The sequence below is a fragment of the Podarcis gaigeae genome (genome assembly GCF_964106915.1).
Source record: "Podarcis gaigeae genome assembly, chromosome: 11".
NCBI lineage: Eukaryota > Metazoa > Chordata > Lepidosauria > Squamata > Lacertidae > Podarcis > Podarcis gaigeae.
In genome coordinates this window covers 50,422,071-50,447,977 of record NC_139687.1, presented here as the reverse complement: position 1 = coordinate 50,447,977, position 25,907 = coordinate 50,422,071, and the positions used below count along the sequence as shown (strand labels likewise).

At 43.6% G+C, this 25,907-nt stretch overlaps 1 protein-coding gene across 3 annotated transcripts in view; it reads right to left on the bottom strand.

Annotated features, from left to right (window-relative positions):
• Nucleotides 1–25,907, bottom strand: part of ATP8B1 (ATPase phospholipid transporting 8B1) — a 74,460-nt gene that overhangs the window by 4,200 nt on the left and 44,353 nt on the right. For all 3 annotated transcript variants that reach the window (XR_014556168.1, XR_014556169.1, XM_083702617.1), the window contains exons 9-26: nucleotides 25,747–25,829; nucleotides 22,860–23,018; nucleotides 21,465–21,553; nucleotides 17,990–18,180; nucleotides 16,567–16,775; nucleotides 15,724–15,767; nucleotides 14,106–14,262; nucleotides 13,231–13,419; nucleotides 12,540–12,652; nucleotides 11,341–11,505; nucleotides 10,659–10,770; nucleotides 10,398–10,473; nucleotides 9,005–9,137; nucleotides 6,939–7,227; nucleotides 5,574–5,797; nucleotides 4,446–4,529; nucleotides 2,625–2,870; nucleotides 221–359 (exon numbers count right to left, since the gene is read on the bottom strand). Coding sequence is in view for 1 of the 3 variants with exons in the window: in XM_083702617.1 (XP_083558743.1) it covers nucleotides 221–359; nucleotides 2,625–2,870; nucleotides 4,446–4,529; nucleotides 5,574–5,797; nucleotides 6,939–7,227; nucleotides 9,005–9,137; nucleotides 10,398–10,473; nucleotides 10,659–10,770; nucleotides 11,341–11,505; nucleotides 12,540–12,652; nucleotides 13,231–13,419; nucleotides 14,106–14,262; nucleotides 15,724–15,767; nucleotides 16,567–16,775; nucleotides 17,990–18,180; nucleotides 21,465–21,553; nucleotides 22,860–23,018; nucleotides 25,747–25,829 (2,702 nt within the window). In the remaining 2 variants the exon portion in view is untranslated. The remainder of the gene's footprint in view (nucleotides 1–220; nucleotides 360–2,624; nucleotides 2,871–4,445; nucleotides 4,530–5,573; nucleotides 5,798–6,938; nucleotides 7,228–9,004; nucleotides 9,138–10,397; nucleotides 10,474–10,658; nucleotides 10,771–11,340; nucleotides 11,506–12,539; nucleotides 12,653–13,230; nucleotides 13,420–14,105; nucleotides 14,263–15,723; nucleotides 15,768–16,566; nucleotides 16,776–17,989; nucleotides 18,181–21,464; nucleotides 21,554–22,859; nucleotides 23,019–25,746; nucleotides 25,830–25,907) is intronic.

Here is a 25,907-nt window from a genome sequence, read left to right as displayed (position 1 = left end):
TAAGCACTTGTTTCTCTTTTAAGATCGCCTTTGCCAAATGGTGTTGAACTTCAACTCCAGTCAGCTCCAGCCAGCATGACTGCGGATGATGGGATTTTTAGGCCCAACGACATCATGGAGGGCACACCAGGATAGTGTAGACTCTTTGGGGTGCGTCACATGGCATTTGTAGTCACTAATGCGGCTGCAGCTAGGGTTAAGTACTTAGTTAAGTACTGACCTGTAAACTGAAAAGCAGCAGGAAAAAGGACATGGATCCCAGCACTGTGTAGATCAAACATAATTCCGAAGTAAAGTGCAATACTCCCAAATATTGAGAAAGCATTCACAAACGTCCAGTAAGATGTATCCAGTCCCATCTAGAAGCAAACAGACAGACATGCAGAAGTTAGCAAGAGGGCAGATCACGGTACAGGTGGGAGGTGTCAATAGATTCTTCAAAACCTTGAACACAGTTCTCCAATGGCCAAGATGAACACAAGGGAGGGGAGGACAATGGAGACCGGCACCTCCATTTGCTACTTTCTTCCAGCTATGCCCAAGCTGTTCTTCAGCTTGACTTTCTGAGGAATCGCATGCTCAAGTATCCCTCAGCTGTCCTGGTCTACTGCAAGAGCAATTTCTCTCCCTCCCTCCCTCCCTCCCTCCCTCTCTCTCCCATTTCGTTTCCCTCATTCCATTTCCCACAGAAAATACTTTGCCTCTCCTGCTTTAAATATTTCTGGGTTTTCTTCAAAGAGAAGCAAGAGTTGCTTGCGCTCAGAAGACAGCATGAAAGAGTTATCATGAAACTCCCTCCTTACAAAAATCCGGCTATCGTCCACGCATTGTTTGCACGAAGGAGTATCAGCTAAAAACCTCCTCGTTCCTGTAGGCCTTTGGAACACTGTGGAATCAGCTTTGACCTGCATAACTTACTTATGTTGTGGATTGTGATTTTACTTTGGGTTTTTAGTGCTGGGTTTTTATGACTGCTGTAAAAGCTGTGTCCTGGTCTCTCACGAGAGGAAGGGCAGGATTCTAAGAAGAATAAGGAACTGCAAAAAGCCCAAATCGCTTTGCACACTTGCACTCTTGCCAGATGCTGCTTCCGGTGATAGGGGCCATGCAGGTTTCCTGCAGGTTTGCAGCTCCTCTTGCAAGAGTTCCAGTGGTTAAGATGCACAGATGTGAAGGATAGATGAAGGGCAGAGTTGCTACAAGACAGAGCCGTAACAACACTCTGGGCTCCATCTGCACCATACATTTAAAGCAGCATCATGCCACCTGAAAGAGTCATGGGCTTCTCTCAAAGAACTGCAGTTTATTGAGGCTGCTGAGAGTTGTCAGATTCCTATTCCCCTCACAGCGCTACAGTTCCCAGAGTGACAACTGTAAAGAGGGATTGATTCTTAAACCACTCTGGGATTTGTAGCTCTGTGAAAGGAATAGGCTTCTCCTAACACAGGTATGTCCAAAGTCTGTATTGGGGGCTTAATCCGGCCCACCGGTCAGTTTAATCCGGCCACTGTGGCTCAACTATTTTGCTTGGCCCTTTGGTCAGCCATCACTGCCTTCATTTCATCAAATCTGGCCCTCTTTGAAAGAAGTTTGGACACCACTGTCCTAACAGCTCTCAACAAGCTATAGTTCCCAAGATTCTTGGTGTGGGGGCAGGGATAAGCCAGGACAATTTAAAGTGGTATAATACTGCTTTAAATGTATAGTGCAGACAGGGTCTCTCTCTCAGCAGTCCTCACACCCCTCCTCATATCATATACAACTTCTCCAGGTCTGCAGGACTGAGAAAAGGTCGTTCAGTTTCTCAATCTCCCACCCACACACACAATATCTGGCTATAAATCTCTGGGTTCACAGCATCAGAGAGAGTCTGATTACCAAGCTGCCCATTTCACTGATGTGCTTTGTGTACAGCAGACAGAGGAGCTCTTTGAGATTCATCTACCGTATTTTTCGCTCTATAGGTCGCACTTTTTCCCCTTCAAAAATGAAGGGGAAATGTGTGTGCGTCCTGTGGAGCGAAGACGCCATAGCCCCACGACCCTCTCCCGGCTGGAGAGGTGACGCGCGGCAATGGCAGGAGCCTCTATAGCCGCGCGTCACCTCTGCAGCCGGGAGAGCACGCGGGGCTAAAGCAGGGCCCCCCCCCCCGCGACCCTCTACCGGCTGGAGAGGTGACGTGTGGCTATGGCAGGAGCCTCTTTAGCAGTGTGCCACCTCTCCAGCAGGGAGAGCCGCGTGGGGCTAAAAAAGCCCCGCTTACTCTCTCCCAGCTGGAGAAGTGACGCGCGACTATGGCAGCATCCTCTCCGCTGCGCCTTTCCGCTGCTCCCTGACCTGTTCTTTGGGGCTGGTGGTGGGCTTCCTTCGTTGCGCACCGACCCCTCTCGCTCTCCAGGCTTCCAAGGTAGCCGCCTGAATTAACCTTAAACGGCACCTTGTTTTAGAGCGGGAAAACAAGAGGGGGGAAATTCTCCCCCTCTCTGCGCAGCACCTCCTGCCGCTTCGCTGAAGGGGCACTGGGCAGAGAGGGGGAGAAATTTTTTTTCTTGTTCTCCCCCCTCTAAAACAAGGTGCATCCTATTGTCCGGTGCGTCCTATGGTGCAGAAAATACGGTACTTGCCTGAAAGTTGACTGCGATTATGAGAGAGGAGGACGCTGTGACAGCGAAGGACTGGTAATCTGAGGGTGCTTCTCCATCTTGCCCCATGGTTTGTAGGTAAGCACCGTACGGTATGAAGAAAATAATCAGTGATGATATAGCACCGTGCAGGAGGCTTACAAAGAACTTCCTGTAGTTGAAAAGCAAATCTCTCTGTCCCGATAGGTACAAGGCAGGAAAACGTATGCTCAGCTTGTCACTCACGTCCTTAAAGAAATCATTGCAATTTTATTACTACAGCAATTTTTTTTATCTTGAAAGATATCTATAAAATATGCACCCACACCCACAACTACTCTGTAATATTAATCAGAAACATTCAATTCCAAAACAGAAAGGTAGCCATATCTCAATTACAGAAACTGTGAGAAAAATTGGTCCCCAGTAAAAAATGGCCCAGTTTGCATGTAACACTATGAACATGTGAGCTCCCAGAGAGGCAATTGTGGCCCCTTTGCTTCTCCTCTGGTCCTGCTGCACTGCACATGAGCAAAACCATGATTTGGCTTGTTTCATCTCACCCGATGCTCATTATTTGTCTCCTCTGGACAAACCACAAGCTGAAACCCAAGAACAAGCCTTCATTTACAGCTTTGGCTTGTCTGGAACACGACAAACCACCATCCCTGGTTCAGATGACACACTAAACCATGGGTAGGCAAACTAAGGCCCGGGGGCCAGATCAGGCCCAAACGCCTTCTAAATCTGGCCTGCGGACGGTCCGGGAATCAGCGTGTTTTTACATGAGTAGAATGTGTCCTTTTATTTAAAATGCATCTCTGGGTTATTTGTGGGGCTTGGGAATTCGTTCATTTCCCCCCCCCCCAAAAAAAAATATTGTCCGGACCCCCACAAGGTCTGAGGGACAGTGGACCGGCCCCCTGCTGAAAAAGTTTGCTGACCCAATCATAAACCCAATCACAACAGCAGCAAGATTGGAAGAGGAAGAGCAAAGCAGCCACAATCCTATCTCCGAGAACCCACTAAGCAAACTGGGTCAATATTTGCAGGTATTTCAATATAAATAAGGACTTACGTTTCTGCTTTGACCAGTGGAAGGTTACACCCTTATTTCCATACTGCTCAACAAAAGCTCTGCATATACCTGCACTATGGTACTAGAAAATGCCCAGGTCTTCTCTTATGCTGCTTATGCATACACTTCCTCACTGTGGACATCCACACCAATGCACGGATGTCTAGAAGGTGGGCCCAGTGGCATGCTCAGCACTAAGGGGGATGTCAGCAGTATGGTTCTGCTTCTGCAGCCTTCTCAGCATGTAATATATGATGGGAGCTCCAAGGTTGCTCAAAAGCAACCTGGTGCCTAACGTAAGACACTAAGACTTTACAGGCACAGGGCTTTTATATAGCTCCCCGATAAGTCTTGAAACACAGGCATTTTTGCAGGGTTTTGCCTCGCCCCCAGAGGCACGCTCCATTGTCTCTCAAGACTGATGAAGGCCAGCAATAACCTCATTCAAAGAGGAAGAGGACTCTGGAGGCTGGTTATACAAGAGTCCATTCACTGAACACCCAACCTCACCTAGAGTCACATGGGTTTTTCCTATGATAGAATCAGCAGGTCTGAAGGTGTGGCCTTGATGTGGGAGGCAGCTACAGGATTTGTGCTCCTAGTTATACCAATAGAGCCAACCACAGGTAAGTGGTTTTGAGTAGGATGGAGATCACTAACACAGAGGATTCAGGTCATCTGTTTCCATGGCATCCAAAAGTCTGAACTGCTTTTAAAAGAAATAAATTCTGACTTTGTTGGCATACCTGGTCAAGCAACCCAACGAGGAGAACTGGCAGGCTGGAATATAATACATTGTAGAGAGTGATAAACCAATCTTCATAAGCTGTCTGCAATAAACAATATAATAATAATTTGGTTACATCATTTTTCTATCTCCCATGTAAAGAGAGAGAGAGTCAGTCAAGAGATTGTAACTAGAATTGAAAGAACAGGCATCCACAAACAGAATTAACTGCACGTCTTATTTTTCTCTTGCAGTTCTCAGTTGTTGAAAAGTTACACAGCAGTTCAGTTCCAATTGTAGGCTCTCTTCATAACACAATAAATTAGTTATAGGTAGGTAGCCGTGTTGATCTGCCATAGTCAAAACAAAATTAAAAAATTCCTTCCAGTAGCACTTTAGAGACCAACTTAGTTTGTAATTGGTATGAGCTTTCAAGCAGAGACATCACCTTGCCAACAAAGGTCTGTATAGTTAAAGATATGGTTTTCCCAGTAGTGATGTATGGAAGTGAGAGCTGAACCATAAAGAAGGCTGATTGCTGAAGAATTTATGCTTTTGAATTATGGTGCTGGAGGAGACTCTTGAGAGTCCCATGGACTGCAAGAAGATCAAACCTATCCATTCTGAAGGAAATCAGGCCTGAGTGCTCACTGGAAGGACAGATCGTGAAGCTGATGCTCCAATACTTTGGCCACCTCATGAGAAGAGAAGACTCCCTGGAAAAGACCCTGATGTTGGGAAAGATGGAGGGCACAAGGAGAAGGGGACAACAGAGGACGAGATGGTTGGACAGTGTTCTCGAAACTACCAACATGAATCTGACCAAATTGCGGGAGGCCGTGGAAGATAGGAGTGCCTGGCGTGCTCTGGTCCATGGAATCACAAAGATCAGACACGACGAAACGACTGAAGAACAACAACAAAGGTGCTACTGGAAGGAATTTTTTTATTTTGTTTTTGCAATAAATTAGGTCACCAGGAACTGTTGTGACTGGAACAGCACTTAAATCTTCAGCACAATTCTAGAAAATTCACTTTGGAGTAAAACTTCATGAATATTATTTGGTACTAATTTTCCTGTCTCTTAGACTATGAGCTAACTTGGACATTTATGAGTCCCCCCCATGCCCCCGCTTCTCTCTCTTACCTGGGCAGAATAGCCATTGAAGAAGGAGTACCAAAAGTGGACTAACGTAAATGCAAAGTTTTTGTAGAAGAAGTACCGAAGGAACTTGCACATCCTTATGTACGACCATCGGCCGTGAACAAGCAACAACCTTTGGAGGAATCTGAACTGGCCAAAAGAGTAGTCGCTGGACATGACTGCTTGCATCCCTTCTTGTCCACTTATGCCAACACCAATATGGGCCGCTAGAACAACAACAATGAAAACACACAGTTGAGAGCTCCTTCCACGAAAAGCAGTCACCAAGGAAGAGAGGGAGTTGAGGGCCAGGTTTGCACAGACTGCTAGCCAATGATTAACATTAACCAAGCTTTATCAACTAACAACAAACCACCAGTTTAGAGTGTGGCTTGTTCGTGGTCAATAAACCTTTGTTAAGCCCCTGAATCGGGTCTGGATGATCCAGTTAACCATTTACCTTAGGATTATATGTAAACCAGGTCTAAGCATCATAGAGGCTTTTAATAAATCAATCATATCTGTATTTTCACCTGCTGTGTACAAAGATTAAAAACAAACATTTTCACTGCATGTGAGGCTATGCCGTCCATTATTTCCTGCTTTCCCAACATTAAATTCTGACATGAGTGTACAGTGGTACCTCAGGTTAAGTACTTAATTTGTTCCAAAGGTCTGTTCTTAACCTGAAACTGTTCTTAACCTGAAGCACCACTTTAGCTAATGGGGCATCCTGCTACTGCCGTGCCGCCAGAGCGTGATTTCTGTTCTCATCCTGAAGCAAAGTTCTTAACCCGAGGTACTATTTCTGGGTTAGCGGAGTCTGTAACCTGAAGCATATGTAACCCAAGGTACCACTGTACTGTGTCATCTAAAAAGTTCAGAATTCTCAAAAATAGTAGAAAGGAAAAAGTAGACCCAGAAAATAAGGAATGTGGGTGGCAGACTGGGTCAAGAAAAAGAATTTGCAGCATTAAAACATTACTACCGCAAGAATAAAAGATGGGACATACCATTGCCCAAATGCATTTGGGTGCATTCCTCCCCACCCCCAGCAAGTTAAATTGAAAAACAATGGAGGTGAGGATTGCCTTACTATTTTCTGTCTTAACTGTACCAGTGCAGCCCTGTTCCATATGTTTACTGTGGCCTTTCCAGGCTACTGATTGACAGGCATCTGTCGGAAACTGTTGAAGTTACATTTTGTACAGACTGTTAATACTGCTGGTATTCTTTTACTGTTGTTACTGGATTTTTATTGGATTTTATTGTAACCCACCTTGGTTGCTTTCACAACAGGAGACATATAAACATTTAAATAAACAAATGTGTTTTGGCAAAAATAATAATAATGCGTGCACCACTTACTTTTTATCATATTTACGTCGTTAGCACCATCCCCGATGGCCAAGGTGATGGCTTTCTTGTACTTCTTCACCAGGTCAACCACCATGGCTTTCTGCTTGGGCGTCACTCTGCAGCAAATCACTGCGCTGCACTCGCAAGCTAAGTCAACAAAGTTCTGCTGCTGCTGCTCCTTGACCAGCTCTGCTCTCCTTTTGCTCTCCATCTGCTTTTGCTTTTCTTCTGCTGTCCTTGGAAACTTCAGCTTCAAGAGTTTCTTCTTCTTCTTTTTCTTCTCCAGGAGAATTTCATTCTGTAAGAAATAATTGTTCTTGGTAAACTTCCAATTGCTATAAAAATTAGCAGTGTGCACAGATTCTCTGTAGGAGCTGAATAAAGAGGCAAATACCACCGTGCAAGTCAGATCAGGCCTACCAGAAAGCCACAGAGCCCTCTGCATTCATGCTTTGCTGTGCCAATACATCTCTACGCTTTCCTATATAATACCTTAATGTTTGACTAGGTCTATGCGAATCCCTGTGACGGGGTGAGCTCCCATTGCTTGGTCCCTGCTCCTGCCAACCTAGCAGTTCAAAAGCACGTCAAAGTGCAAGTAGATAAATAGGTACCACTCCAGCAGGAAGGTAAACGGCATTTCCGTGCACTGCTCTGGTTCACCAGAAGCGGCTTGGTCATGCTGGCCACATGACCCGGAAGCTGTATGTCGGCTCCCTCGGCCAATAAAGAGAGATGAGCGCCACAACCCCAGAGTCAGCCACGACTGGACCTAATGGTTAGGGGTCCCTTTACCTTTTATAGAGCACTGAAGAGTTGTGGATTGTTATTATTTGTTAGAACACAGCAGAGGAGTTTGGTGTTGTTGTTTTAAAAAGAAAAGTTAAAAGTATCATTTAACTTTTTAAAATTAAATTTAAAAATTATATTTAATTTTTTAAAATAAAATTCAACACTTCTCTTCTTTAGCAACTACTTCCCTGCTACCAAACTTCAGAAATCCACATGTAGCATTCTAGACAGCCTCATACTGTAAGGCTTGTCATAGACCTGTAAAGGCTGACTGGGAAGGCAGAAAAGGTTTTTTTTTTAATGTCCCAGCAAGAATATATACTTTGCCATCTCTTTATTTTGAGCTAAGAAACCAACCAACCAACCTACATTTTCTCCCTCCTCATCCCTTTTACTTCCTCCACAAAAAGTCCCCAGACCTATTTGACTGCAATTTGGGAGGCTTGGAGACTTTTGAAGTGGTCCGATAAATTTCATCCACTGTGGTTGAAAGATTATTGCAAAGTAATTCAGAAGTCTAAATACAGGCAGCAAATGCACACAGCAACTCAAAATCTGATCAGAATTCGAAAACACCACAACAGAGATAGAAAGTGAATCTGGGGTCCTGTGCACACCACCCCCTATAAAAATGGCATGTTGAGGTTTTTCCCCCTTTTGTTTGCAATGACTTGAGACATATAAAGTCATACATCATCAGTAAAATTGCCTTCAGGTTGCTTATGAGTATTTGGCTTAGTAGCCACATTGGTTCTGTACTGGCAAGATGTGTCTGAAAGGGGCTTATAAACATCTCTGTGGATCAGTTGCAAAGACCTTCTGCAATGCCATTCACCATCAGATATCTTCTAATAATACACAATCATTAACAACCTTATTCAGTAAAATATCCTTATGGAAAATGCTGCCTGCTGTCAGTGGGATGTGTGTTTGTCCCAAAGGATGATTGATCTGATCCTGTAAACCTGTTACACTTATTCAAATGGCCAAATATCTCACTGAGCTGGGTAAACAAGCTAGATAAACAGAAAGCAAATATTCTAACTCCATGACTCCACAGGAAGCATGAAAGGCAAAAAGCTTTGACCCATTAAAAAAGGAGTACCTTTATGAATATTCTCCAGTTTCCTGAATATGAAGACAGTTTTAGTTCCATATGGGTGTTGGTGGCTTTGCAAATCACCTGCCTTGATTTGCTAAATTATTAGCATTTTATTTTCTGCTATTTGGGTATGGAAAACTCTCACATCAGAGTAATCAGTGCACCTCTAATCCATACTTACCAGCCATGAGCCAGTGATAATTAGGGCACGGTTTCTACCCGACTCAAAAAAGGGATCGTTGCTTCTTTGGGATGAATTTGTGTTTGATCCGACTACGTTCCTCTGGTTTTCCAGCCTTGTCTGCAGAAGAGCACTAAATAGGTGTAGAGGCAAAACCAACATCTCACAAAACCTTACTATTTAACCACGATATGGGTGTAACAATTCAAGATGTCCAAGAAAATGCCACTAGGATTTAGCAAGAAAGGCCCCTTTGCAATTGAAGGTGTATGAAACTTTACAGCATATTTCAAGTTGGTTTTAGTGGCATTTGATCTAAACTCTTCTAGAACTTCGGCATATTACACTGACTACAAGGCTTCTGAAACATCTTAGTTTTGATTGTGAAATTCCTTAATCTTACCCTAACAAGAAATCCTTGGTATTTCACCAGGAACTAAACCCCTGTAGCAAAGGTGAGTCTACAGACCTGAGTCATTCTTTCTCTTACTCAGTGGCAGGGGAAAGCTGATTCGAAGCAGAGAAGCTGCAGGTGAGAGGGAGTGTTTAATCTTCCCCTCCACTAACTCCTCTCCACCTGTAATTCGCCGAATGTTTTCCCTATAACTGGGGGTTCCCATGTATGTGTCACACTGAGTGGGAGGGTGGGGACAGCAGTTAGAGGAAGGAGGGTAAAACTGTCTCTAGGCTCAGATAACATCTTGTGCACTGTAATATTCTGTACTGGACTTGTAGCACAAGTAGCCAGAAAAAAAGTTCGTTACCACTGTTTTATAGATCAACAGCTGTCCAAGTTAGTGGCGCCAGTCCTTAAGAAACCCTTGGAATTATCCTCCTAAGCACAGGTTACTACATCAACCTAAAGTACTATTTCTCTCATTCATCCATTCCCCCAAATTTCTATATTCCACCTTTCCTCCTAAAAGCTAACGGGAGGTGTGCGTAAGAGTTGTTGTTATTATTATTTATTAAATTTGTTAGTTGCTTTTTTTTGCCCAGGGCATTTCAAAGCAACTTACAACAAAACAAACAGACAAGACAACTCCCGACCCCATACATATATTAAGATGAAAAAGAAATGCATTAAAAAAAATCCAACCCACTTCTAAAAGGCCACAGATTGTTAAGGGCCAAAGGCCCAGTTATTACAGAGGAAAGCTTTTGCCTGGCGCCTAAAGTTATATAATGATGGCACTCGGCTTCTGGAAAAATAGTTATCCTATTTTGTCATCACAAATGCCTTGTGACGTAGATTTAGGCCAATGAGGACGATGGTTGCTGTGGTCCATTTGTCCTAACGGACCAGCCTACACTGTGACTCCATTCATTAGGGATCCCTTACATGCAAAAAACCAAAACAACCCCCCCCCCCAGGGTTTTTCTTCCTGTTTACCTGATGTCTTCTCCATAGTGGATAGTTGTTTCATCCGTTAAGAGTTCACAGGAAAACCCAATGTTTTCTGCAGTTTCTGCAACAGAACAACAAAATGCCGTGTCATGGTCTGTTAGCTCATCTGACTTTTCACACGCGTATGCCGGCACTGCACTTACAACAGCAATTCAAACCACAAGGAAAAAGCCCTGGAACAGAGCTATTTGCTTGGCATTCACACCCCTTGGGCAAATAAGAAGCAGCTATTTATATACACATTACCTTTCTTGTCGCCTGTCAACACCCATATCTTAATATCTGCCTTCGCCAGTTTGGATATTGTTTCTGGAACTCCATCCTGCAACTTGTCTTCAATTGCTGTGGCACCCAAGAGCTGCAGGTTATTTAAAGAACAAGCATGTTTAGTATGGCCGTTGTCAGATCTGAAGCCTATGACTCCTCACAACCCAAGCATCCTGGGAACTGTAGCTCCCGCCCCCACTGGGCTACAATTCCCAGCATCCTTAAACTACACTTCCCAGGATTCTTAGGGTGAGGTCACATGATGGATGTGTTTTAAATGCTATGCTAGAAATGACTAACAGAATCTATCAGGTTACATTCAAAAGCCAGAGGTTTCCCTACCCAGACACAGGAGGTTGGATCTTGACATGGAAAAGATCATCCCAAAGCAACTTACAACAACTTTTAGTATACCAAAGCAGCCTCTACTGCAGAGAAGATGTTCAGGCGTCTGTTCCCTTCAGGATGCATGTATGTGGGTGCCAATGGAAAATAAATGTGTAGCCATTCAAGCAGTGAAGAGAGAGGGGCCCAGAAAAATACATGTGTGCATTTAAGAAAATGCAATTTGAGTTGACAGCCTCATAGGAAGTATTGCAAGGTCAAGTGTGGAAGCAGACAGGCAAAAGCTCCCTTCCGCAGCCACTCCCATTAGACTTACAATTAGATTTCTTTCAATTTCTTCATACACCTTGTCCAGAGCTTCGTCACGGTTTCTTGTAGCAACACTAGCAGCCATGAATTTTTTATTCCATGCCTCGTACTCCTCTTCGCTAATGTCCTTGTAGCAAAGGCACAACGTTCTAAGGGTTTCATTTGCAAAAATCTACCAGGGGGAAGGAACGAGAATGTATCAGTTTTTAAAAGTTGGACCGCCGTCTGTCAAGGATGCTTTAGTTGAGAGTCCTGCATTGCATTCCAACCCTGCAATTCTATGATCTGAAAAAGCTCTTTGTGACAAAAACAGATTGACAGGTATCACTCTGCCAAGCAGGGATTGTGACTAAAATGGAAGGCATTTTGGAATAACCGAAAGAGATGCAGAGAAATCTAAGTAGAAACAAATGCAGGAAGTCTGCCAATTTTGGGGGGGTGGTCAGCATTTGCTTCTACCAGATGGTGTTGGACTACAGCTCCCATCATCCCCAGCCATTGGCCATGGTGCCTAGGACTGATGGGGACTGGAGTTCAACAACATCTGGAGGGTCACACCTATAAGTGTCACCTAATCCACACTCCTGGATGATAAGGCTATATTAAAGGTTTCCGACCACAATGGCTATGCTCTGTCTGCGTGGCTGGAGGCAGTAATGTTTCTGAATGCCAGCTGTTGGAAACAGCAGGAGAGTCCTATTTGCGGGCTCCCCACATGCATCCGGCTGGCCACCAGGAGAACAGAATGCTGGATCAGGTGTGCCACTGGCCTGATCCAGCAGAGCTCTTCTTATGCTCTTCTACAACTGCAGATCTATTCCTTTACTAAATACGATCGAGAAGTCATCACATCAGTGGCTGCAAAACTAAAGGATTAAGATCGGAATTGTGGAACTTGGACTAATTAAGAGAACTGGTGCAGGACCAAGGAATGACATCAACTCCTGATAGCTGGAACACGGGACGTCATCCAAAAATGTTTAATTCGGAACTGATTAATTGGCCCTTTTGATTGCATTGTGATTTGGCATTGTGTTACTTTGGTCTGCATTGTATTGTTATTAATGAAAAATTTAAAAAAAATCTATAATTGCCAACTTATCCCTGACTCCAGCAGTGTTTGAACTTTATGGAATACGAAAAGGAAAGGAAAGGAAAGGAACACGGCAAACAAAGCAAAACAGAAACACACAGAACCCAACTTACGTCCAATGCTTCCTGTGTTGCATGCTTCGTAGGATTCCTTGGATGCAGCCGTTCATATATCACTGTATCCGCTCCTTTACAATATAGCTTGATTGCTCCATCTGGTTCTCTTGCTACAAAAGCAACAGATGGATTAGGAACACTGTGTTATAGGAAAAATGCACTCCCCCTTCATGTGGCCTATGCTGGACCCTTTAAGGAACATAGGGAAGTGCTTTCTAAGGAATCAGATCATACTGTCTAATTGAGTGGCAGTCCCTCTGCAGGATTTCAGATGGGGGTTTCTCCTAGCCCTACCTAGGGATGCTGAGGACTGAACCTGGGACTTTCTGCATGCAAAGCAGATGCCTCACCACTGAGCTATGGCCCCTTCCCAAATTACCTCCATGCTTAGACTAAAATGAGAGGAGGACGACGACTGTATTAGAAAAACATGTGGGAGATTGGTTTGAAGACTGGAGTCTGAAGGGCATCAGTGCCGTAGAGCTAAGATGATGGGCTGGTCTGCTGTTATGCTGGAAGTATACAAATCATTTCTGTAAGGAGGTTTTGTTAATTATTTTGTTATTGCCCCTTTAAAAAAAAAAGGGAGGAGAACACAATCGACGTGTTTTCCCACTTCCAGCAGAGAGACCTTCTAGCACACGGTTTTAGGACTTTTGAACATTCCCCCCCCCCCCAGCTTACTCACTGATAACGGACATCCGCTTTCTATCGCTGTTGAAGTCCAAAATGGCAAGAACTTTGTACGTTTTCACAGTTCCCATCTCGCTTATTGTAATAGTATTCTGTGTCCGTGAAAGAAAAGCAAAACCAAAGTTTCTGGCTGCAGTTACCAATGCTCCTTCGTCAGGGGAGGCCGCCTGATAGTTGAGCTCACCTAGAGTATTAAGTCAAAAAATTAGAAAACGTTCATAGATGGGAGAATTACGTGAGTTAATATACGTGTGAGTCTCTTGCCCATGTGTTCTGTTCTCACACGAGCCGCTCCCTTCTTGACATGCTGCAATAACCCTGGAAGTTCTCAATTAATCGGTTTCCCATTACATCTGAACCTGTACACTTTGGTTAGTAGGCACAGAATATGCCAGACCTTGAACCATTTTTGTGGGGTTGGCATAAGGCTTTTTCCTTAGTTTGGTAACCATCGTTTCCCAGTTCAGACGGAACAGCAAACTATGGTTAATTCTAGACCTCCAGGATTAATTGTTCCAAGAAAGGAGGGAGGAAGCAGGATGTGTGCAGGTACAAGACTCATTCATATGCCAGTTTATTAAGCCGAAATATAACCTCACTAGAGTGTGGAGAGGGGACTGTTATGATATTAGGGATGGTGGAAAGCCTTGAACACAAATATAGGTAAAGGGGCTTCTTGGCAATGTCATTAATATGTGTATTTGCCAGCAGTTTGCAATTTCGTGGTAACACTTGAAGCATGAAAGTGCAGCTATTACTATATAGATGTAGAATTCTAAACTAGGCTGTCTTATAAACATTCCATTTCAATGAATATTGGCTCAGCTCAGTGTATATAAAATGACGATTCTTTGTGGTTGCAGTACTTACCATCAGAGGCATCCACCATCACTGTGTGGCAAATTGCAAGCAGGAAAAAGAACTGTCGAATTTCAGGTTCCTTGCCAGACCGAATTTGTTCGATCAGATACTGATCATGAAAGGTGAGCTTCCCATCTGCATACGTATTCCAGCTGAAGTCAACTTGCTACATAAGAAGGGAATGTGAATAATGAGTTAGTGCACATAGTCTATCTTTCTGGAAATGCACAACCAGTTCAAAGTATAAACAGTATGTAGGCCACATCCTGGGACAGCTGGGGCAGCTTCACCTTTGCTGAGAAAGGTCAGCTGTAGAGAAGCGGGTGTAGGTCCAACTGTACCCAATAAAACATTTAAAAAAAACATTCGAAAAAACTTTCTGACAGTAAGAGCTGTTCAACCATGGAACAGTCTCTTTTGGGAGGTTGTGGACTCTCCTTCCTTGGAGGTTTTTAAGGAGAGGTCAGGTGGCCATCTGTCATGGATCCTTTTGCTGAGATTCCTGCATTGCAGAGAGTTGGACCAGATGACCTTTGGGTCCCTTCCACCTCTAAGATTCTATTATTCTATATTTTGGCACATTGCCTAATTCAGTTAGATATGCATGCCATTTACTTATTTGGTTTGTATACCACTCATCCAACCATGTGAATAGCATGCAATTCACAGCCAGACCAAATCGTAAAGCCGAAAGGCCCAGGCGCCCCCACCTAATATCAGCATTAAAAAACCCAAACAGCTGGAACCATTAAAACCAGCCCAACACCCAGCTAAGGGACAACCTGGTGCAAAAATGGAAGTGCCCAATGGATTGTACTTAGAAGTAGATTTTTCCTAGCGAAGTAAATATGGCATGGGTTTCTTTGGATTCCGATTTGTAACTTAACCCTCTAGGGCAGTGGTTCTCAACCTGTGGGTCCCCAGATGTTGTTGGACTACAACTCCCATCATCCCTGAGCTCTGGCCTTGCTAGCTCGGGGTCATGGGAGTTGTAGTTCAACAACATCTGGGGACCCACAGGTTGAGATAGGCTGCTGTAGGGTGTAAAACACTTCTTTCTTGGGTATTAATTATCAAAATGTGTAGCCAGCCTCACTGACCCTCCAACTACCACCCAGGTGTTCTACAAACTCCTGCTTCTTTGATGCTTCTGGCATCTATGTCACAGGCTGGCCCTCTGGGGTTAATAATAATAATAATAATAATAATAATAATAATAATAATAATTTATTATACCCCGTACATCTGGCTGGGTTTCCCCAGCCACTCTGGGCGGCTTCCAACAAGAGATTATAAATACATTAAAACATTAGTCATTAAAAACTTCCCTAAACAGGGCTGCCTTCAGATGTCTTCTAAATGTCAGATAGTTGTTTATTTCTCTGACATCTGATGGGAGGGTGTTCCACAGGGCGGGTGCCACTACCGAGAAGGCCCTCTGCCTGGTTCCCTGCAACCTGACTTCTCACAGTGAGGGAACCACCAGAAGGCCCTGAGCACTGGACCTCAGTGTCTGGGCAGAACGATGGGGGTGCAGCCTCAGAGAAAGTTATATTTGGAGTTGACCAAGGGTCATATCTCTGCCTCTTCTTTAGGGATGTATTGCTTGCTACTGAAAGTCACCTACCTCAGGATGATGCAGTTCTTGGCCTGTTTTATCCCTGCACGTTCCTGCAAGGAAAATAGATAAATATAAATATCAAAATTTGATACAACCAGTCTGCCAGTGCCTTTAAAGAAACATTCAAGCAGCAAACGAAGAGAACAGGTGGTTCTCTGTTCCCACGATCTGCTTTTCCACATTCCTGGCATGTGAATGTTTGATTAGCCACAGTGCTCAATGGTATTGGTCAGCTCAGCCTCTATTCATTTGTTTAATCCTCTCTTAAAGCCATCTAAAAGCTGGTGGCCATCACCATGGTTTGCATCCAACTAAATGCTACTCAGAGCAGATGCACTGAAATTAAAGCACCTCGCAAAGAGCCAATTTTTTTTCATGTGACAGCTCCTATGGAACTCTCTGCCCATTGATATCTTCCATGCCTGTTGACAGCTTTTCTGCTTTGGCAAACACACCCAGGCATGGAAAGCTGATGTGCATTTTAACATTTAAAAGTTTACACCATAAACTAAAATTAAATGGTTATTTTATTTATTCTGGGTTTTTTAATAAACTTGTTTTTAACATTGGTTCTTATGGAAAATGTTAGCATTTATTCTGCGTTTTTGGCAAACCACTTAGAGGTTTTGTTCATGGTTAAGCAATAAACAAATCATTAAATAAATACACTTAAGTTAGTAGCGCCCACTAATTTCAATGTGTTTGCCTCCAAGTATGGCAAACATTGGATACGGAACCATATTCTGCAGTGGTGAATTCTATAATTTTTGAAAGTAAGTGAAGGAGCACTTCCTCCTGCTAATATTTCCGTGGCATTATTTGGGAAACTCCAGTGATGCTTAGACTTACCATAGGTTTGTCCATTTATGCAACACTTTTTGAATGCCATTATGTTCTGCGTCAGTGTGCCCGTCTTATCTGAGAAGATGTAGTGGATCTGTCCAAGCTGTTCATTCAAAGTGGTTGTCCTGGCTCTTGCCGCTGTATCCTTCTCTGGGTAATACATTTGCAAGTCCCAGTTGATGAAGTAGCTTTGGCCCAAACGGATCACTTCAACACTGAGGGAGTAAGATGTAACAGTGATTATTATCCTTGCTTCGAGATCTTCAATGTACACAAGCAGGGCATTTAACAAAACTATGGAGTTCTGCAAACCATGCAAGATTCTTAACTGTTAAATCTAGGGAGGCTGTTCACATCAGCTTCTTGTATGCTCACTAACACTGACTTATTTGAAGAAGGTATTTGTAAAAGGGGGCAGAATTGTCAGGGGGGAATATCTGGATCATGTTTACACTTACAAGAAAAACAAACAGATATTGTTGCAGCCTTGCACTGCTTCCAAACTGTCATACCTTTTATGGGTATGATTCTGTAGTATACCCACAATTTTAGGTTACAGAATTGAAGTGGATTTAGTGTTCTTCTGCTCTTGGATTTAAAAAAACCACTTCGCCAAAAATAATTTATTTATTTTTGTATTAGGAAAAGTGATGGAAAAATGCATTAGGAATTGTGGGATAATGGTGACATCGGGCAATATTATACAGTGGCACCTTGGTTCTCAAACGCCTTGGTACTCAAACAATTTTGAACCCAAACCTGGTAAACACGGAAGTAAGTGTTCGGGTTGCGAACTTTTTTTGGAAGCTGAACGTACTCCATTTTAAGTGTTACACTTCTGTTTTCGAGTGTGATGCTGAGGTCTGTCTTTTTGCTATTTATTTTGTGTTTTTGTTTTTGTGGCTCTTTTTGTTTTTGTAACTGTGTGGAACCCAGTTCAGCTACTGATTGATTGATTGATTGTGTGACTGCAGTACATTGTTTATTGCTTTCATTTTATGGAGCAATGGTCTCGTTAGATAGTAAAATTCATGTTAAATTCCTGTTTTAGGGGTTGTTTTTAAAAGTCTGGAACAGATTAATCCTTTTTGCATTACTTTCTATGGGAAAGTGCACCTTGGTTTGGAACACTTTGGTTTTGGAACGGACTTCTGGAACAGATTAAGTTTGAGAACCAAGGTACCACTGTATAATCTCTATGCAAACTAATTTGAACAAAATCTTAGCAATGACATAATATAATCTTCACACACAGGTTGAATAAACAAATCAGGGTTAATGGTCAATAAATGGCCATTTGGAAGAACCCATGGTCTGTGGGAGAAACTAGTTATGTAGGAAATTTATTGGACATACCGAGATTTCATTAACCTATAACAATTTCAATGCTTGCATGCAGAAGTGCAATTAAGTCACATATATTTGTTACCTCACATAGAGGGAAATTGGAACCATAGTGTTAAGGACAATGATGTAACCCCAAAAGTTAAAGAAGCCTCTGGTAGCAGGGGTCTCATCCTTCCCGTCATAGAGGTACCAAGAAGAATTGCCAATCTGCTGTTCCCAATAGGTGTGCCCAATAGCCAGCCCAGCTGACGCTAAGATGAGCAAAACGAAAATCTGGAGGAAAAAACATGAAGACGACAAAGCTTTGTAAAAGATTAGCTGAAGCCCATGCATTTTTTAATCCTTTCCTGCTTCCCAGGCTAACTACCATGAAGAAGAATTAGCCATCAACTCGCTAATACTTGAGAAGAATAGAAACAGGAGTCATTGACAGATGAAGCAGAATTGTTTTATTTTCTGCTACTTATAGGCTACCAAGGTTGCTGCTCTCAAAGTGGCTCTCGACTTGTTTTTTTCTTTTAAAAAAGCCTCAAAAGCCATTCAGCAATTATTTTATTACATTTACACCCCACCCTTCCTCCCAAAGGAATGCAGGGCGGCAAACCCATGTGTGATAAAACAGTACCCTTGAGGACTCAGTGACATTGGTCAAAAAACAATGTTATAAACATGCAGCACCAGATGGCAGAAGAGAGAAAAAAAAAAATTCTATGCGATTTCCACATAGCATTTTTTTCTTTTGTTATAACTTAATTTCTAACTTATTTATAGCATTTTTTCCTGTATGTAGATCCACTCTGAAAGTAAAGCAAAGCCATTTAAAAAACCTGAAGCATTTTTTTTAAAAAAAGAAAACCAGCCATTAAAGTATTAAAACAAGTTTAAAAATGGTTGTACCCAAATCTTGTGTCTGGATAGGCCCAGTGAAACAAGAAAACATTTCAGGAAGCATCTAGAACAGTACAGGGAAAGCAACTTCCTAATGTCAATAGGCAGGGGGTTCCAGAGGACACTAAATGAGCGATCCTGTGCAAATGAGGAACAGAGACTGTGCGGCAATTGTAAAAGTAAAGGTAAAGGGGCCCCTGACCATTAGGTCCAGTCGTGGCCGACTCTGGGGTTGTGGCGCTCATCTCGCTTTATTGGCCGAGGGAGCCGGCGTACAGCTTCCGGGTCATGTGGCCAGCAGAACTAAGCTGCTTCTGGCAAACCAGAGCAGCGCATGGAAACACTAGGTTGGCAGGAGCAGGGACTGAGCAATGGGAGCTCACCCCGTCGTGGGGATTCGAACCACTGACCTTCTGATCGGCAAGTCCTAGGCTCTGTGGTTTAACCCACAGCACCACCCGTGTCCCAATGCCAGTGCTTTTTTTCTGGAGGGACACAGGGCTACACATACCCCTAAACATTTTGTGAATCTAAGTTTGGCCTCATTGAGGGGCAGTATTTCAATTTGAGTAGGAAAATGAGATTACTCCTAAACATTTATTTATTTTTAGGGGAAAAAGCACTCATAATGCTAAACCAGCCACCCGATAGCTTGCTTCTGCCTTCCTTGAGAGGAGGGGGCAGGTCTAAAGCGAAGTGCACCAGCACGCAGCTCAGGCACTGGTTAATTTCTCTAATTGTGATTTATGGCTAGTGTTACATGTGAACGCAACCAAGCTAAGAAGCATCAGAGCACCTGATAAATCAATATCAACAGCCCAAACTATGACACATATAAAAGCGGACAAAACAGCAAAAAATAGTACATCGGGAGACCAGAAGCAGAAAAGTACTGACATAAATGCCGATTATAAGCAATGTGGAATGAAACAAAAAAAGTCTTTAAGACCCCTTTAGGAACCATCAGTGTAGGGACCATATGCATCAAACTGCTTAGGTCTTTAAAGATACCGTATTTTTCGCTCTATAAGATGCACCCGACCATAAGACGCACCTAGTTTTAAAGGAGGAGAACAAGAAAGAAAAAATTCTCTCCCTCTCTGCGCAGCGCCTCTCCAGCGAAGCGAAGTCAGAACAGCAAGAGGGATCGCTGCGCACCGATTCCTCTCGCTCTCCTGGCTTCAGCAAAAGCAACGGAAAGCCTCCGGAGCACAGCGATGAGCGCTCCCGCTGCACTCTGGAGGCTTTGCGTGGCTATCCCTGAAGCCAGGAGAGTGAGAGGGATCGGTGCACACTGATCCCTCTCGCTCTCCTGGCTTCAGGGATAGCTGCGAAGCCTGCATTCGCTCCATAAGACACACACACATTTCCCCTTACTTTTTAGGAGGGGAAAAGTGCATCTTATAGAGCAAAAAATACGGTAACCACCAGCAGTTGGGCCAAGGAGCAAATTGACCATCCAGTGCCGCTGATAGTAAATCAGTTGTGTGTTCTAACTGCCCAGCTACCCAAAGCAGCCAAGCAGCCACATGCTGTGCTAACTAGCCCAGCCTGATGCTTCTAGATGTTGCTACTTTACAATCTGCATTGTCTTTTACCATTGGCTATTCTGAATGGGGCCTGATGAGAACATCAGTCCAACAACATCTGGAGGGCACCAGGTTGGTGAATGCAGCTCCACACCAACCCATAGCTGTCAACTTACAGATTTGAAAATAAGGGACCAGCAGCCTCAAAAAATAAGGGATCAGCAGCCAAAATAAGGGATTTTCCGAACACAGGTATGTTCAACTTCTGAGCCCCTCCGAGCCAAAGGCAGAAAACCCAGCCAGCAGCCAAACGAAGCCTCAAGCGGTGGTCCCCACAGCGCAGCAACCCGGCAAAGGGGATGCAGCAAGGAAAACCACCGTCACCTCTCTGCTGGGAAGCGCTGAGCAAAGGCGAGTCCCCAGGCAATGCGGCCGATTTGATCGACACAAGGCATGCAAGCTCCATCCCCCAGTCGTTCTTAGACTCCTTATTGGGTGAGCAATGCAGCCAAGCAACACAGTTGGAGCCTCCCTCCTCCCTGGCCGGCAGGGAGGGAGGGAGAGGAGCTGCTTCCTTTGAAACCCGGGAAATTTAAGGGACATCATCAATAAGGGACAGCAGCGGGATACAGCGCTGGGATAAGGGACTTTCCCACCAAATAAGGGACAGTTGACAGCTATGCACCAACCGGAGCTTCCAAACCATCTTTAAAAGCTGCCCACGCTGCAGAACTATAGTTTGGATATAGCCAGCAGCAAGTATCTGTGGCAAAACCTGTTTCTCCAGGTAAGATTTTTTTTAAAAATGCCGGCCGTGACCCTAACAAAGCACATAAGGTGAAACGCTTAAGAGTTGCCTAATGGGAAAGCCAAACCTGCAGATCTCTGCATGACACTTCTATGTGTTTGCAAGTCCTGGCTTCTCTCTACCTGCCTCACTCACAGAAAACCATCCACCCACACAAACTTTAGTAAGGAAGCAAGCAGGAAGCCTTTGCAGAGCCTGTGCTAGGTACACAAATGACTCTGTCAATAAGCAAAAGAAATATTTAATTTGCACAGAACTGCAAGCTAGCGATCAGTAAAGAGCTACAGCTCCCGTAAGCTCTAAAAGCAAAAAGTAAACACAAAACTTCTTACCGTATAAACCATGTAATTCATAAGGGAGTCAATTTTAGTCCTTTTAAACCGTGTTTTCCCACTGTTTTTCATTATTTTTGTGTCTGCTCCTAAAATCATATTAAAACTGCAGTGTAAATGTCACTGAATTTTAAACAAATATGAATACTTTAAAACTGCTTTCTTAACGGCTATAGACAACTATGTACATGAATAATTTTAAATAATATAAGTACATTTGATTATCTCTCATAGATTTAGGTGAGGGAGTAGGATCCATTGAACACAATGAGTCTTACTTCTAAGTAGAAATGTATATACTTGTGTTGTTAATATAGTGGCAACTCTAACAAATGATTTATTCTTTAAAGCTGCTATTTCTGTTGCTGAAAACAGTAAGCTGAATGTCCCAGGCACAATACACTGTCATAGGAATATTCCTCTCGTGCAAAAGTGCGTATTGTGTGACTTATATAGAGGTGTGGGGAGGATTTTAAGACATTTTGGGGTGTCTCTTTGCATGAATATGCAAGTAATTTCTTTTTTTAGTTTTTTTAAAAGACCTTACTGATGCTTCCATTAGTTTGGCTTCTCACAAGAACCTATGGGCATTCCAGTCTAAAGCAGAATGCCCCATGGGAAAGATGCAAGCTTCAATAAGCCTTTTGTATTTTATTAAAAGAAAAACAATCACTACCTTGTGTTAAGGTAAAAAGACCTCCCTTCCCCAAATAATTTCATCCCTGTCTGAATCAATCTATGGATGGGGCATTATATACCCTACAAGTGTCCCAGAAAAACTGGGACATCCCATTTCCCCCCCCATAAGATCTCAGCAGCCATTTTGGGTGCCGTGATCTCACATGACTTATTGCCAAGATCTCGCCCCCCCAAGAAAACCCCACTTTTTTGGAGCAGCGATCTCACGCAGCACCCCATAACACATTTTGGGGGCTCCATGATCCCTCACAGGTCACATGACTCGTGTGCAGTGGTGTAGTGTGGGGGGTGCGGGGGGGCCGGCCGCACTGGGCGCAACATCGGGGGGGGGTGCGCTCACACTCGCAGCTCTCTGCCCCTACTAAAATCCACGGGTTAGGGGGCGCAAATTACTTGCCTTGTCCCGGGTGCTGACAACCCACGCTACACCACTGCTCATGTGGGAGCATGTCTCAGTTTGGGGACTCAACATATTGGAGGGTATGGCATTAAGTGAAGGAGAGGGTTTTGGGCTCAGCCTCCAACAACTCCAGGCTGGGCTAAAAAGACTCCTACATTCAGCCCTGCCAATCAATGTCAACAATTACACCCCAACCACATGAAATAATAATAATAATAAAGAAAAAAGCTGGGGTTATTGCATTGGTCCAGATCTAATTTAAACAGGCAGCAGCATTCCATTTCCAAAACAGATACCTGCAAATAGGACAAGCCCATGACAAACGTCAGTGTTCCGGATTTTGCAGCCACGCAACAAGATTTTATCAGCATCCAAAGCATAGCTTTTTCCTTTCCACTTCAAAGTCCCTGTGAATTTATCGAGTCGGTTGTTGGGCTCTTCGCATTCTATCAAACCTGGTGTGGTAGTTCAAAAAAAGAATGAGGAGAGAGAAAACACCACGTCACAAGAATGTATTAAAACATTTTCACGGTAAGCCATTCTCTTTAAATATTAAGCAATGAATTCTGCAAAAGTACAATATTTAAAAGGAGATGTTTGAAGGAACAACACCCCTAAGCTTCCTACTGCGTCAACTGTGGCAGAAATGCACTGCGGTTTTTACATATAGTTATGTACCACTTGTAGAGTTGGTCTCTGTGGCAGAAATGTTTCAGGGGATGAGGTTAAGATGGCATTTGGAAGCGAAGTAAAAAAACATAGAGGCACAAACGAGGAAGCAGATCAATCATCAAGAAAAAAGGAAACTCACTGATTGCAGTCCCCTTTTAGCCTACGATGGATAAGTCTGCAATACATTTATAGCAAGACAATTTAAGGAGACCTCTCAGTAACTACTGAGGAGATTTGGATGAGCATGTTATATAGCAAAAAAAATATGCATCTGTATTTGACTGGAATGTAATCAGATGCTAGAAGTGGTTCTACACAGGAGATAAGTGGAAACTATGGAGTAATCACAAGCAATGGCAAATATGGGGATCTGTGGCCCTCCAGATGTTGCAGGACTACAATTCACATCATCCTTGACCATTCACCATGCTGGTTGGGAATGATGGGAGTTGGAGCCCCTAATCATTGGAGAGCTTCATCATGACCGACATGTCAATAAGAGGGAATTATTTGAAATGCTCAACAAGCATTAAGGTGCCTAACAGAAAAGCTTTCTTACTCAGGGGACCCCCCCCTCTCATACCTGCAATTTTCAGATCTCAAAACACTGAGGTCATTTAAGTGAATCCTTTTCTGCCTCCCCCTCAAAAAATACCCCCAACCCCAAATGACTACCCTTGTGTGAAAACTACTACAGATATAGCTCTGAAATTTGTCAGGATTCATGCCTTCAGAAGGGGCAATCTTGCCTGAAAATTTCACCCAATTATTTCCAATAATAATAATAAAAAACACAGGTAGTTCCTGTTTGGGAGGAAAAACAACACATTTTGGGAGTGTCCAGAACAAAATCCTCTGCCCCTATTTGCCTGGAATTTAGCAAGCTGCATCCAGTGAGAAGAGAACTACGTCTGCAGATGTCATCCACTTCTGTCAAAAAGGGGGGAATGTTATTGCAATTGTTTAGGTTGGGGTGGAAATTAGCCAGACGCAAGCCAAATTGGGCAGCCTATGACAGTGATGGCCAAACTTGGCCCTTCAGCTGTTTTGGGACTATAACTCCCATCATCCCTAGCTAACAGAACCAGTGGTCAGGGGTGATGGGAACTGTAGTCCCAAAACAGCTGGAGGGCCAAGTTTGGCCATCACTGGCTTATGAGCCAACTCAGACTGAGATCAGCTGTTTTCCAAAGTGCTGAATTGGGTGCCAAACCAACTTGTACCGTCTTGTGCACATCCTGTTGCTTATTTATAGGTCACCTTTCAGGGCGACCTGCTTCAAAGTGGCTCACCACATATTAAAACACAAAACAGTCCAAGCCATAAAAACCATAGTATAAACACAAAATGTCTAAAAATATAACAGCAACAGCAATTGAAAACAGTGTCAGCGGAATAAAAACAGACCCAAACTTTTTCAAAAGCTGACTAGATGTTTCCCCCCTCCCCCTTAAGGCTTTTGTGTTCTTTTGAAAACCGGTAGAAAAGGTGCAAACATATATCCTTGGGAAGAGACTTCTAAAGTGATGGCCCACTGCAGTCAGGCCCCATGAAGACATGACTCTGCCATCAGCTTAACAATGTTCATCTACCTAGCCTAGTGCTGCTGACTGTGACTAAAGGGAGATGATGATGATGATGATGATGATGATGATGATGATGAATACCCCGCCCATCTGGCTGGGTTTCCCCAGCCACTCTGGCCGGCTTTCAATCAAGTATTAAGAAGATTCCACCTAAACATTAGGAAGAACTTCCTGACAGTAAGAGCTGTTCGACAGTGGAATTTGCTGCCAAGGAGTGTGGTGGAGTCTCCTTCTTTGGAGGTCTTTAAGCAGAGGCTTGACAACCATATGTCAGGAGTGCTCTGATGGTGTTTCCTGCTTGGCAGGGGGTTGGACTCGATGGCCCTTGTGGTCTCTTCCAAATCTATGATTCTATGATTCTTCTAAGTATTAAAATACAGTAGTCTGTTAAACATTAAAAGCTTCCCTAAAGAGGGCTGCCTTCAGATGTCTTCTAAAAGTCTGGTAGTTGTTCTTCTCTTTGACATCTGGTGGGAGGGCATTCCACAGGGTGGGTGCCACTACCAAGAAGGCAATTGGGGCAGCAAGTGGCAAAGCCTTTGCTGAAACAGTCATCTCCCAGGATAGGTGCACAGCACAGGTGAACAAGGAGGAAGAGATGACACAACCTTGCTTCCCTCACCGCTCACAGGAGAGCAATCAGGAAAGAGTGTTGTGCAAACCAGGGCTTTTGTTTTTGAAAGAGACTGCCTTTCCCCTCTTTTTGTAACTTCAGTGGCATTAGGTACTTGCAGCTGTAGCTCATTAGTAAAGCATGGCTTTTGCGTGCACAGTTCTCAGTTGAAATCACTAGCTGGGAAAGTCTCCGTTTGCAAACCTGCAGACCAGCTGCTGGACCATCCTGCATTAGTTGGTCCAGTGTCTTGACATGGCATAAGACAGCATATTCACATGTAATTAAGAAGAAATGCACGTTTGTACAAACCATCAAATGCTGCCAAGGCGCCCTCTTGGTGAAGGTATCTGTCAGTCACCTCCAGGGACATCTTGAACTTCAAGTTGGTTTCACTGAAACACAGGAGGGAAATGCAAAGTTGTAATGTTGCCATTAGAAATTCTAAAGGAACCATTAAGGTTCCATTAAAA